The 14740-nt window shown below is 36.7% G+C and overlaps 1 protein-coding gene across 3 annotated transcripts in view; it reads left to right on the top strand.

Moving 5' to 3' along the window:
* Positions 1-14014, top strand: part of LOC139115877 (glycine receptor subunit alpha-2-like) — a 38352-nt gene extending 24338 nt beyond the window's left edge. For all 3 annotated transcript variants that reach the window (XM_070678281.1, XM_070678282.1, XM_070678280.1), the window contains 8 exons: positions 19-152; positions 550-617; positions 2162-2382; positions 3975-4057; positions 4679-4824; positions 7018-7247; positions 8530-8667; positions 9615-14014. In XM_070678281.1, coding sequence (XP_070534382.1) covers positions 19-152; positions 550-617; positions 2162-2382; positions 3975-4057; positions 4679-4707 — 535 coding nt within the window. In that variant the 3' untranslated portion in view covers positions 4708-4824; positions 7018-7247; positions 8530-8667; positions 9615-14014. The remainder of the gene's footprint in view (positions 1-18; positions 153-549; positions 618-2161; positions 2383-3974; positions 4058-4678; positions 4825-7017; positions 7248-8529; positions 8668-9614) is intronic.
* Positions 14015-14740: the final 726 nt, after the last annotated feature.

Below are 14740 nucleotides of genomic sequence, written 5' to 3'. Positions count from 1 at the left end.
GTACATTTTCCTTTGCAGTCGCATTAGTTGTACGAAATTGGAGAAGACCAGGGCAATATCTAGCAAGGATGTTTATGAGGCAGAGCACACGAGGCTTTTGGACAGTGTATTTGACGACGTCAGCACAAGTGCCATGCGCCCCAATTTTGGTGGTAGGAATTGTATTTATAACTGAACATTTTAAGTGTTGATGATAATCCCACTGCGGTAAAAAAATAAGAAATAAGTTCAATCATCTGCAACGGCAAATTGCTTATTTACATCATTACCACCTGCACCACCACCTGCATAATCATCATCATCATCATCATCATCATCATCATCATCATGGGAAGTTTCATAATTTTAACTTTCCTATAATGCTATTAAAGGAGGATACAGTAGCAGGCAGTAATAACTCAGAGTATTGACAGACATAGTAGACCACCATGCCTTACAGAGCACTGTCATTTATTCTTGGCCTGAAAATCGAAACAGTTTGCCACTGAAATCGAATATTCCAAAGATTTTTATGTTTTAAACACCGATGACCTTGCTTTGCTATTGCAGGTGAACCTATCATCGTGACATGCAGTCTCACTGTAGCTAGTTTTGCTGATCTCTCTGAAACGACAATGGTAAGATAGAAACCTTAAAATTTTAAGCTTTTCATGTCTTAAAGTAAAAAGCGCAGTTCGTATTGGAGTTTCTTCTGTTGGGCAAGAAGAGAATTGTAAATTGTGGGGCCGTTATCTGATCACAGCCATAATTATTGGTAGAACTAGAACGGTTACATCACATAGCTTGCTAATAGTGGGAATAAACTGAACTATTTTTAAATTGATTTTAAAGGTAAAATATCACCTTATTCTCACGGAGACACAAATAGCTCTGACATCATGTAGCTGCGTAAGACTCGACATTCGTGTGGCAGATATATACCATCGTCCCAGTTTCCGTATCCTAATTGACACTTAATTCATGCAAGTCTGAGAAAAAATCTTTGTCGATGAGACATATTTACACATCGATCAAAATCGAGCATTGCATCGGAGATTGACCGCAATCAATATGGCAAAATTGAATTGATGGCAAAGCTGAGGGTAGGCATAAGAACACTGTCCTACTCCTTGCTGTTGAACGCCCTTAGATATAATACCACTGGTTGTCGCTTTGTGTCGTCTGTTTCGTGAATTATTCATTAGTGAAGATAAGCAAGAAAGTTTGAATAGCCTGAATAAAATATGATATTTCTAAAGCTCATATTTCACATTAATACCGTATCGAGCAGACTCAAGCAGGAGAATCTGATTGGACGTTCATATTCACGAAGGGTTAAGACTATAGTCTCTGATTCTAACAACTGCCTTACTCCTTCAACCCTTTTATTTAGGGAATTAGAATGTGTGATTGTCCGACTGCTAGCATGCCGTTACCATAACAAACCGAGCAGCTCTGTCGTCAAATTCTTCAGAAGTAACTCTCTTGCGAGATATGATGATTGTTGAAAAGGTTGAACAGCAGAATATTTTGGCCGTCCATGAAGCAAAGCATCAGCCGAATGAGAATTAAAAAATTATGTTGAATATGCGTGCTTGCTGAGACCGTTCAAGCGTTACCATACAATGCCAGTAGCAAACAGTGTAATCACAAATCAATCGAAATTTCTCTTATATGAGTCAAATTTATAGGCAATGTCGGAATACAATATTAAATGATTCAGGAAAAGAATCCTTATTTACAGGAAATGTAAAGCGAAGCTTTCCTGTCGTCCCCGATTATGCATATACTACCTTTATTATTTCTGTTACAGAGAGAGAGAGAGAGAGAGAGAGAGAGAGAGAGAGAGAGAGAGAGAGAGAGAGAGAGAGAGAGAGAGAGAGAGAGAGAGAGAGAGAGAGAGAGAGAGAGATAAGATGATGGAGACACGATTCTAAAAACAATCACTGAATATGCGTCAAGAGAGTATGGCGTCAATAGATAAGGTATCTGACATACTAGTATGTACGCTAAGAAAGATCACAACGCAGCTGTGATTCCTAAGCCAGTGTAAAATAGCTTTTACTTAACATCCTGCGCACGACTTTCCTGCTCGAAGCAAACAGGGTGAGCTGAAAACCACGGCAATATCACCAGAAGGCAACTGGAATACATAAACGTCATACAACTCTTATTTTGCCAGGACTACTCCTTGAGTTTGAGCCTTTATCTGGAATGGACCGACAAGCGATTGGTGCACAACAGCTCTGGAGAGATCACTTTCCAGACCATTGAAACGATAAAAAAGGCTTGGTTGCCCGATGTGTACTTCTTAAACGAAAAGACTGGAATATTTCACGATATCATTTCAGAGAACACCGCCTTCATTGTATATCCCGATGGCAAAATTATCTACAGTATAAGGTGAGTAATGTCATCAAAATGCAACAGCTAACATCACGTGATGGCCACACGAAATATTTCGCAGAGAAAAGGAACGTTTATCTCGTTAAGGGCAGCTGACCACTCGCCCAACGACAGGTCAGCCAACTAGAGACAATTTTTGTTCCCATGTTCTCGGTCATTTTATTTTGCTTTATGCCCAATATTAACTGTAAAATACGTCTCTGTCTTTTGAAAACGCATATAAACTATTGTTTTAACGTAACGGGATAGAAATGCAAGTGCGTGGCTATATATTAATGGCTGCAACGGCTACGGAAGCCATCGAATAGTTTTAAGCAATATTATATGTCATCGAATACATAGTAGTTAATTTTTAACGCAATTGCAGTTCATAGAATCTACGAACGACCATGTGTAGTGTAGACAGATTTTAAAGTTCAAACTGCCATGGACGATATAATTTTGCTGTAAGCTACGTCAAAACAATTGAAAACGAAAGAAGTGGGACATTCTCGACCTGATAAGCAGGTATAAGCTGCTCTCTGCTGGTGTATATGTCAGTTGCCCCTCTTAGGATTGTTTCCACATAATAAGACGATTCACGGTTCCAAACAGAATGAAGCCCAACACTCGTGTACATTATTTTAATGGATACCGATTTCGTTTTTCACTTGAACTGCAATATTAGGTGTCCCAAAGTGAGTGTGTCCGTGTTTTGCGTTAAGCGTTTGTGACGTCATCGGTTTGTGGCACCATCTCTAGAAAATAAGTTGACTATGGTTACAGTTGAAAATGTTAGACTTTAGAATTAAAATCAGACTACTGTGAAAAGATTGGGAATAGATATAATATAGGCAGTAGAGGAAAATGGAAAAACAAGTTAATTTACCTTAATTTTCACTGATACTTAAAATTCAAAACGCCTACTTTGGGCAGGTTCAACTCACTCGGAAAAGTTAACATTTTGATTTCTTCTTCAAACGCAAGTAAAGACCCTATTTACTGCAGGTGCTTCAAAATAGTTTTGCAAAATTAGTGAACCAGAAAAACCAGTGGTGTCTTGTAATGCTCCCTACATCATCTCGAGATACGCATTCTTCAGCTTGTCAACTCAGACGTGCGCATGTGTAAACCGCAAGGTTATTGCTGACACATGAATTCTCTTTGGACTACAAATGTGAACCACAACAGTTAGTGTTGACAAACTAGCTGTTATATAGGGTCATATATTAAACAGTATATCTAATCAATTTTCCGAAAAGAGAATGGGATGCAGTCTTTGGAGTTGCAAAAGAACATTTGCAGTCATTTTTCAACAGAAATGTCATTTTCAATTGCGCGAATCAATATTTTTGTCTTTAGATACTAGGGAACCAATTATTACCCGAGCAAGCAAATCAGCATGTCAAAGTACTAGCCATTTACACTACCTCCAACTATCGTCCCTGCCTACCACTATTGTCCTAGAACGACTTCCTTGTTTGCCGGTGATAAATACAAAGTTGTCTCTATTTCCAAAAATGAAACTCCACACTTGCAACCGATTACGTCAACTTCTCCCTTCGTGTCAGATAGATTTGCATTCTGTTCCCTTCTTTGTTGTCTTCCAGGCTGACCTTGACCTTGTCATGTTTTATGGAGCTGTATTTTTTCCCGATGGATCGCCAACAGTGCCCGTTGCTGATAAGAAGTTGTGAGTACAGTTTGTCCTACATCACCTTCCCGTCGCTGCAGTAATTCTCAAAAAGCTACCCCCCACCAAAAGCTTCTTTCTAAATAACTGCCACAAGTATTACACGGGAAAGAACATACATTTCTCGATGAAAATACTCTAAATGAAAATGTTCTTTTACTCTTTTACTGTTTTCATGAATTTTAGGATATATGTGATTTTAATTTAAATATCAACATATAGGAGGTATAGATGGGCATCGTGTTTATTGTATATTGCTATCGATCAACCTCATTACACACTAACATGTCATTACAACATTGCCTTTTGTATTAAAAACAGCAGTTCAACGACTGGAGTCATTTAACCTTTGGATGAACCGCAATCTAGTACTTAAGACTGAAGCATGACGATTTGCCAATTTTGCAATATATCAAAAACTCATTATTTGTTCACAGCAATTTGAAATTAAGAGAAAATGTGATCATAATTTACATGTACTAGTCCAGTGACGTCGCTTTAAAGTTTAAACGTGCTGGGAAAGCTAATTTGAAATCAGGCATTCCTGCTGTAGTTATGTCAGTTTTTTATTTGTTGTGTCTCAATCTATCTATCAATCAACTTGTTTATTCATAACACCAGATGCATACAACGAAAAAATGTCATTTTGAAGTGGCGAAACGTTGACAACAAGACGGACCCTATTGACTATAGCGAAGATATTGAACTACCGCAGTTTACGTTGAAAAATGTGTCAGAGGACACCAGCGTATCTATACTGCGTTTGGGTGGGTATCCGATCTTACCATTGCTCCTTTCGCATTAGAATGCACTCTGTAATTCCTTCACTGGCTCTCAGGTTTTATCGACTGTTGGACACTGGTACCGGTGTTCTTAGAGAAAATAAGCCAATAAGATTATGTGTACAAGTTTTGGGAAGGATAATTACTTTAACGCTGATGATTACATGTACTTATAGCATGCTTGCTGAGAATCGATACAACCCTCTCCAAAAAACTTAATTTGTGTTTTTGTTTGTTTCTGTTTGTTTTTACGGCTTTCTTTGGGAATCAATACGGCACATCTTCAAACAGACCTGGCAGCTTTAATACTGTAATTAAAAATAAAAGCAGGTGTGAAATGCACGTCTCAGCTTTTTCGTAGACCGTGGCTGAAAGTCACATCATTTAGCCTTAACGGAATTAAAAGTTACGATTTCTATCAATGTATAGGGTTACGACGTGAGAGATGTTAATTTGGTGATTGTGTCATTGATATGAATCAACTTGCTAGTTGTAGCTTTTCATTGCTGTGATAGTTCAATGAAGTGACTGACCGTGTATTAACTCTCCTCGAATAACTTTGAATTCAGTTTTCGTAAAGTTCGCATATTAGTGCAGCCAGTCTAAGGAAAATTGATCCACATTAAACTTTCGTCCTGACAACTTACAGCAGATGAGAAAATGGTGAAGTATAGAAATTACCATTGAAAAGCATTTATCACTCAAACGTTTTGTTGTTTCCCTCGCACATGCTTTCCCCAGTGATATAGTAGTGTCACAGTCGCTAATAGCAGAAAGCGTATGACCTCTCTTGTCTTTATTCGGTCTGACTTATAAAGTCTGTATTTCCGCCCACTTGGAAAACCCTTCTAGGCATTGCTATTAACGCCCACTTAGAAATTATTACAAGGCATCGCTATTAACGCCCGCTTAGAAAACCCTACAAGGCATCTCAATTAACGCCCACTTAGAGAACCCCACAAAGCATCAATCTCTATTAACAATAGCACGACTGTTTGGAAAGCGAAATGTCAGTTAATGTAGCCATATCGATTACCATTTTCTTTTAAGATTATTAAAATTTGCACTTCTTGCAACAAGTAAACAATAAAGCACATGCTATTTGTCATGCCTGTATAAAATTGCATTTTCCTTTCCTATAATGAGATATGACCAATACTCGTTTTACTTCCAATGCTCACTTAGAGATAAGGCTTCTGAGACATCGCCCTTTTTTGGGTCATTTAGATGAATTAATGATTAGTAAAATTTTTAAATGCTTGTAATTGTAAATGTTATGACTGTTGTTATAGTTTTGTCGATCCTGTTGGTTTTTTCCAAATAGTTTCTTCCAATATTTTCTCGGTCAGTGACCCTTTAGCAAGTATTTGCCAGAACCATTTTGTGCCAGGCCACTCAGCAAGCAGGCTGCTTATTCTGTAATAGTAAGGAGACGGGGAAACTGTCCAGTGACACCCAAGAAGAAAGTCTTATTATCAACCTTTAGTAAGATTAACTAGAACCATTATCGTTAATTCAAAAAAGAAAGAAAGAAAAAAGGACAGTAGTTAGGCATTTGACATAGTGATTTTCATTCGAGACACTGTCAAACTCTTATGTAGCCTTGGCCAATACATGCCTAATGTAATTTAATTAGTGCAAATAATGAACGGGTTATTTATTGATATGGGGGATGGGGTTCATCTCGAGGCATAAATTTCATTCTGTTTTTAACTTTCTTATGTTGTTCTTCTAAACTTCTGAAAGTACCGACCAAAAGATGCCTTGGCGCGCCTAATGATGCAGCCATATTCACAATAAGTTTCTCACCTGACTGCTTTTTGTAATTACAATCCTAACAAACAACACAAGGGCTAAACTATTATGACCTTAATTCTACATCGCTTTTGCTATCAGTATTTTAATCTGTCATAAAATTGACGCAGCCAAATTACAGGGTGTTAATTATAGAGACAGCTCGTAATATTTTCGCCTGCTCTAAAGTAATTCGGCACGGTGTATGCCGAGTATATGAAAATCTGATGTACTGGCTATTAGTACTTTTAGTACTATTAATACTTGTATATAGTGTAAACCTAAGGTTTTAAAACCAATTCATAGTATCAATATAGAATATTTGTATCTTGTATTGCTTAAAGTTTACTTCTTGTTTCATTCCTTGACTATTCATCCTTACAGGTAACTTCACGACGTTGTGTGCTCGATTCACTCTCGAACGAGTCATGGGTTTTTACATTGTGCACACCTATTTGCCATCTTTCCTACTGGTGATCGTCTCATGGATTACGTTTTGGTTACATGTAGAAGCTACAGCAGCGAGGGCGTCACTTGGGATCACCACCGTCTTGACAGTCACAACTCAAGTGACGTCTTCACGATTCACTTTACCGGATGTTGCGTATCCAACTGTGAGTATCATAAGATCGATCAACCGAATACGCCACGCTTTGGTTTATAATATCAACATACATTTTACCAACATCACGTTTTGTGGTTAATGATGGTTTGGTATCACGCAGTGAGCGACTGCAGTGTTTCAAGTGTTTTTCAGTTGATTTTACTCTGTTGTCGACGAAACGCCTTTCTCATAAAATAGAGCAAAATATGAAATATTCCTAAATAGATTTTCCTATCAAGTTTAAAATTGTTCAAACCAATTGTTCATAATTCAATCAATCAACTGTTTAAAAATTAAATGTCCCTATGACACATCAAAATAGGAAAACAAACACTGCCTTTCATCATTATAGAGTTCATAAAACTAGTTTCAACGCTGTATGGTAATATCAAACACTCTTTAAAAGGACTAATACCATCATTATAACAGCTGAAATTATCGCTTGTACTATGATACGCCTTTACATAGTCGACTAACAAGAACGAGGAAGGCCTAATGAATGAAGAGAAAGTATTTGTTGGTATCATACAGTCGGGTAGAAGATTGTGTGTTTTTAGTCTCAAGTGTTTTATTTAAAAAAGCCGATTTGGAAATGTTTTGCCAATTATAATACAATAAGTCCAAAGATTCTTCTAATCAGCTAAGGCGTCGTTCTGAGATGTAACACATTGTCACTTATGTTGTCAATGAGTCGAACAAAGGCAACTCAGCAAATGTTGTGTCTCGTCTAAAAACTCACCCCTTTCCACAAATTAAATCCGACTCTCCCTAGTTTCATTTATTGGGTCTCACGAGAGAGTGGGTGAGTGTTTACCGTACATACACAGTCCAAATGATTCTAATTCCTACCGTTTGTGTAGCTTCTGGTTCGTTTGAATCTTGCGTATGACGACACTGGTATCAGTGCTGTAGGATAAGTTTACTGAAGGTCAGGATAGGAACTCTGCTCCTTCTCCAAGTGCCATTCAATGCACGTGCAGCGCAGGAAAATATTTCAACCCCAAGAACAATCCATTTAATGAAATTTATATCTACTTGGCTTAGGCAGGGTGACATATTGGCTATTTGGTTTTCGGCTGAGGTATCTTTTGTCCGAGTTAAGGCTCGTTTAGACTTAAGTGCCGCATACCTTTCAATTGTCATTACTGACCACCTCTGCCATTCATCTATAACTTGTACTTACATAGAACTTAATTTTATGCTTGCTCGCAACATTCAAGAGACACTGATACTTTTTGAAAGAGATAAAATTTCCGTGATGAAAAGTAATAAATGTATTTTATGATCTGCAGGCATTGGATATCTGGTTCTCTTGCTGTTTGGTGTTGGTGTTCAGTGCTTTGCTTGAATTTGCATTCGTTAACTATGTTAATTTGTTAGACACGAAAATTCGAGTACCGAAAATGAAAGTCGCCTTGACCGAAGATCAGGTATGTACGATTTTAAGGCATAACTTTGAAAATAACAAAGCAAACTTCGTTCTTGAAATCTCCATGTCTAATCCGGCCTGTACTCATGAATTTGACACATCAATAGATAAAAGGTAATAATAAAATAGAGAGATTATGAGACAGGCAGGCAGATGAACACAAAGAAAGATAGACACAAATTCACGATTTTTAAAGAGAGCAGAGGCCTAAAATTTACCTCAGACAAAGTTACACTATTTTTCGAGAACAAACCACTGAATCTCAACGGCACGGATTCTCTCACTGTGGTCCAGCTGGCCCTACCCTCGTTGCGGCAATGCTGACGGTATGCAACCTATAGTAATGCAACAGGGTTCGAGTTTGTTATTTCCAAAAATTATCCGCCCGATTCCTTTTCGTAAAGAAGCTGGCAGACATCACACTGTTGCGTTTTCATTGTTCAGATTATCAATGTCGCAGTCTACGAAAATATTGATTTCACTATTGACTTTTGAAAGCTTGGCGTATTGCCCAGATGCACCGTGTGATCCCCAATGTCATAGTGGAATCTGCACGTCTACTGCATAAAAGCTAAGGCGGTCGGACTAGATATACAGAATGATATAAACCTCCGCATTGGCGACAAAAATAAAACAATAGAACTTAAATTTTGTCAAGTGTATGTATTTTATAAGACTCTAATAATTGTATTTGATTGTTGAGAAAGTTTTAAGTCATGAAAGAATTTTCAGCTACGTCGATCAGCACATCAAAGAACGACGCAAAATACTTCGATGCACAAAATTTATGATAAAGACGCGGGATGTCGTGACGTCGAACGAACACAGAATAAATCTCGCACGCGACAAACTTGGCATGTACTGTGCATGTGATAGTTAAGATTAAGAATACCTAATTGCCGCTTTGTTTGAAAGTAAGATTACAACATATCTTTTTTTATTTCAAAGGAATCATTTGAAATGGAGAAATACGACACTGCTTCTTCTCATGTGTCGGGTCTGTCGCCTGGTCTTCAGAGACGAAATGTTAAGAACACTGAAGCAATCGAGACTTCCTCTTCAGTGAAAAAGGGATTACCTGGCAAACATCGTGTCGGACGAGCAACTGGAATTGACAGAACGTGCAGGATACTCTTTCCCGCGCTGTTCCTCACCTTTAACATCTGTTATTGGTCGTACTACTTAACAATGCGGCAGACAGTACCGGACCACTGGCGGGTGACAAGCTGTGATTCAAAATAGAATACCCAAGAATCAAGCGGAGGTCGTTAAATGTTTGCCAGCAGTTGTCACTCTTCGGGAGGAAATAAACGTTTCCAGCACAGACTTAAATTCTAAAATTTTAGCAAATTTCATGTTGTCGCGTAGTGGCGTACACGGCGCATTCACAGAGACGACTGAACGAAATATGGGAGGGTAATCCAAACAGAGTTTTATACTCACAATTAGTATGTGCGCCATATTTTCACGGATTGCTTATTGTGTAACACACACTGGGCAAAATGCTTGATATACAACAATATATACACAGAAACTGATTCTGTACATATGTCAAATACAGTGACTATACACGTACGTATACTAATAAATGCAAAACTACAGTGTACACTTGGTGTGCAAAGATCTACATTACGTATACTCTTGATCTGCATAGATATACGCTACGCATATCAAAGTATTGGATGGTTCCATATGCAAAGATATACGTTGCGTATGCAATTAATATAATTGTGTGCCATATACATCATTATACGTAAACATACTAAACTCATATCAAACATTTTGTCCAGTGAAAGTGACTAGTAAATAAGAATTGGGAGAGCAAATGACATGTTGAGTTCAAAGATTTTAGTTCCAACCTTACACTTATTTTTAAATGTATTTTGAGATCTAACATCGGTATGACTAGTCTAAAACCGTGAAGCTACAAAACTGAAAGAATATTTATTGTAAAGAGATAAAACATGTTTGGTATGAAATAGCAAGGTAGTCTGTATATGAATAAACTATAAACTATGAATCCCGTTCTTTTTTAATATTCCTAACCTTCTGAAAGTTAACACTAAAGCGTAATTTCCTAAGCTATAAATCATTCTCATCCAAGAATCATTTCTTGGTCTGTTCTTTTACGAGTCAATTTTATCCTGTCTTCTAGTCATTTAATGCATACTTTTGGTGGTATATGACAAGAAATCATCCCTATAGTTGCTTGCAGATGCGCTACGTAAACTTGATAAACGTTTATGTCATCTCTTGTCCTCGATGCCCTGGCCGAATAAAATATTATGGCAGACTTAAAAACACTAAACTGGAAAAAACAAACAAACGTTTTGCGAATGTATAGGAATAGGGTGTTTGATATAACGCTGAAAATATTAAATAAGCGTTTTTCATGCATCAAAAAAAAGACACCTTTCCTCAATTTCTCTTAATTATTTACAATTATAGTAAATAAAACGTCCTTTCAAAACCCCCGCAGGTTTCAGTTATGTCAGCAAAAAGAGCAGTGTGTGATAAACATAAGACTGTTTGTCCATCCAAAATGAAGGGCACGAAGTCGCTTATTCTATTACCTGTTTCCAATTACAACGCTTACGTGTAGATAGTTTCATAATTTATGTTCATAAATATATTGTTAAATTTCATAAAACCTTTGATAAGTAGATTTAAACAAAAAATAAAAATCGGAGGAACTCAATTGTGTTCATAAGAAATATAGTTTCAACAGATGGCTACACGTCATACTGTGACTCTAAAAATTGATATTCAAAAAAGGCCTTATCTCACATTAATATGCAATTTTAACAGTTGCGAGACTTTTTCTATCCCGCAGATCTAATATTGCAGAATATCCATCAGCAATTGATAGTAATAATTAATTGTTCTGTTTGTTGGAGTTTTGTATATCCAGTTAGTGTTCCCTAGTCCGATCTTTGTCGAGTAAATTTTACCGGATCTTCTCGTCATTTGACGTATACCTTTTGAAGGGATATACTTTGTATTGTGATGTGACAAAAATCATGCCGGCTTGTACATATGCTAGGTAAACTTGATAAACCTTCATGCCATCTCTTGTCCTCGAGGACCTGGCCGAAGGAACATCACGGCAAACTTTAAAAAACTAAACTGAAAAAATACAAACGTTTTTTTAATGTATCTGAATAGGGTGCTTTGAAATAATGTTTAAAAGAATTATCATTCAATGATAAAAAATATAGTAAACTATAGACTGCAAAAAGGCTGAAAAACAGTAAGCCAGTGTTTTTCATGCATCAAATGAAGACAGATTTTCTAAAATTTACATAATTTGCAATTAATAGTAAATAAAACGGCTTTTCAAAACTCACCACACGTTTCACTGGTGTCAAAAAAGAGCACTTTGTCATAAACATTCGACTGTTTGCCCATCAAAACTGAAGGGCCAAAGTTCATGTTTTCTATTTCGCATGTCTAATGACAACCCCTACGTGTAGATATTTTCATAATTTCTTACATTCACATATAATATATTTAATAAAATTATACACCAGTAGATTTAACCAGTGAATGAAAATTGGAAGACCTCAATAGTGTTGATCAGAAATATTGTGGCAGGAGATGGCTACATGTCATATTATAACTCTGAGAAATGGATTATTTGAATAGCCTCACCTCACTTCGAAGTTGCGCGAGACGTTTTCTACCCTGCACATCTAATATTGCAGAGAGTTTATTAGCAATTGGAGTTTTTTTTCATTTAAATTATATATGATGACGCTCGTTTACAAAATGACAATTTCTAATGGAGTAAGTTTCCTTTAACCTGAATATGCAGAATGCATCATTCTGTGACGTCATGTGCACAAGGACATTTTCATTGTATGGTACACGCAAGAACGGTCTTAATTCATGGTACACTTAATGGTATTTCGTCACGCTTGAGAACGAAAGCTATATTCATGAGAATGTTATATCAGGGCAAACTAATGTCAATGCTCTGATAGCTGACAGTTTGCTGCAGAGAATGACACAAGAATGTTAATTTCCTTATGAGAACCATTTTTGAGTGAAAGATAGTGCCTTCTTGACTACTTAAAAGGTAGTTTCAATCGTTTTTAAGACAAATAATTATGTGCTAGTAATAGTTTTGATCGCCGTATAGAATTTCAACACGATAATTATGATATTCACTTTTCATCAGACGTTCATATTTTATACAAAATATTTATGCAATAAAGAACATCCAGCGATAGTATACAAGATTTTGACCAGTTCACGACATACATGAAGTGAACTGGTCAAAATCGAGTGGTATACCGTCGCTGGGTATGATTTTTGCTATTATATCATTACAGTATATTGCAATTCTGGCGTGGAACGTCACAAACGGATTTTCGCTCAAGCTTATAGAGCTCGCGCGTGTGCCAACCGTGGTATATCAACAATATACCACGGTTCTTTTCGCGTCTCGACCAATCAGATCGCTGTATTTGCACCATCAAATACTGGTATGATAAATTAACACCCCGGCGTCATTAACCACAACAAGAATTCACTCTCCTTGCTAAATACGACTAAACATTTCTGGGAAGCCCAAAGGCAAGTCACCTCTCCAGGTCAACCAACCCCTGCATTTTTTGAGTCATAATTAAAAAATATGATTTGAAAATTTTGAACTTTCAATGATTGATATTTTCTAAAAAACCGAGCTCACACGCTTTCTATTGTTTAAAGTTATGTATTTTCGTGTTGTTTACATGTAGCCACTTGCTTAGTGTCTTCAATTTTCTTTCAAATTAACTCACTTGACTTCACATTCCTGTTTAATATTTCAATTATAGGGTATCACGAACTTCAGTAATTCTTTGCTACTAGCATGGGCTGTGTTTCAAATAGCTCTTTCCTAAACGATCCATTCTATCTGATAATCGCGTGAGTGCACGAGGCTCGATTATTGGGTACCAAATATAATTGACGTGATCTCACTTATGTTGTCATGTTGCTTTGTGATAATACGTCGAGCATATTATTACTCACGCAAGCTTTGCTACTGGAGGCAAAGTCCGACTGCACGAAATCATCGTGTGAATTAGACGTTCTTCCGGTCCGAATAACAGCAAAACAATCATCGCAGCTACATACCCTGACATATATTCGATCAAATATAAAATGAGCACCCGTATGCATTTAGTAATTGACATTTAATATTTTGATCTTTGACATTTCTTCATACATTACCATTCACAAATAAAATTTCAATCGAATTTTTTAAATTTTACGACTCATAACGGAACTAAGTCCGTTTTTAAAATTTACCACATGTATTTGACAACAATTTCACAATAAATGTTACTCACGTAAGAAAGAAATCCTGATTTATTTTTATTTAATTAACACACAAATCCTGATATGCAATAGTAATCGGTCCCTGTTTAATCAGAGGCGAATGTTAGCTACTGTTATGATTGTATAAAGTTAGATGCAGTCTTCCTGCACTTAAACCAATTGTATGTATGTATGTATGTATGTATGTATGTATGTATGTATGTATGTATGTATGTATGTATGTATGTATGTATGTATGTATGTATGTATGTATGTATGTATGTATGTATGTATGTATGTATGTATGTATGTATGTATGTATGTATGTATGTATGTATGTATGTATGTATGTATGTATGTATGTATGTATGTATGTATGTATGTATGTGTGTACGTACGTACGTACGTACGTATGTATGTATGTACGTTTGTACGTACGTATGTGCTTGCCATTAATGATTGCCCCGAGACTCTTGAATTTTCCATGGTGGCAAGATTTATCCAATTTTATAAAAGAGGGTTATGCTGAATAAGCTGTTCAGAAAAACATGTCGTTAGTCCTTTACACTTCTTTATATTTCAATTCATATTATATTTTACCATTCTGACAATTCACTAACGCTGTCCAGAACCGAAAAGATACAAGATTGGGCTTGTAATCTTGAAGGAAAACATTCGGATAATGTAGTGTCCACGAAAACATAAAGGGGCATTGAATGCACTCACTCCAGGATGTCATTTACCATTGTTGTGAAAAGCGCACAGGTCCT

This window comes from Ptychodera flava, chromosome 17, assembly GCF_041260155.1.
Source record: "Ptychodera flava strain L36383 chromosome 17, AS_Pfla_20210202, whole genome shotgun sequence".
NCBI lineage: Eukaryota > Metazoa > Hemichordata > Enteropneusta > Ptychoderidae > Ptychodera > Ptychodera flava.
This window is presented reverse-complemented; position numbering and strand designations above follow the sequence as displayed.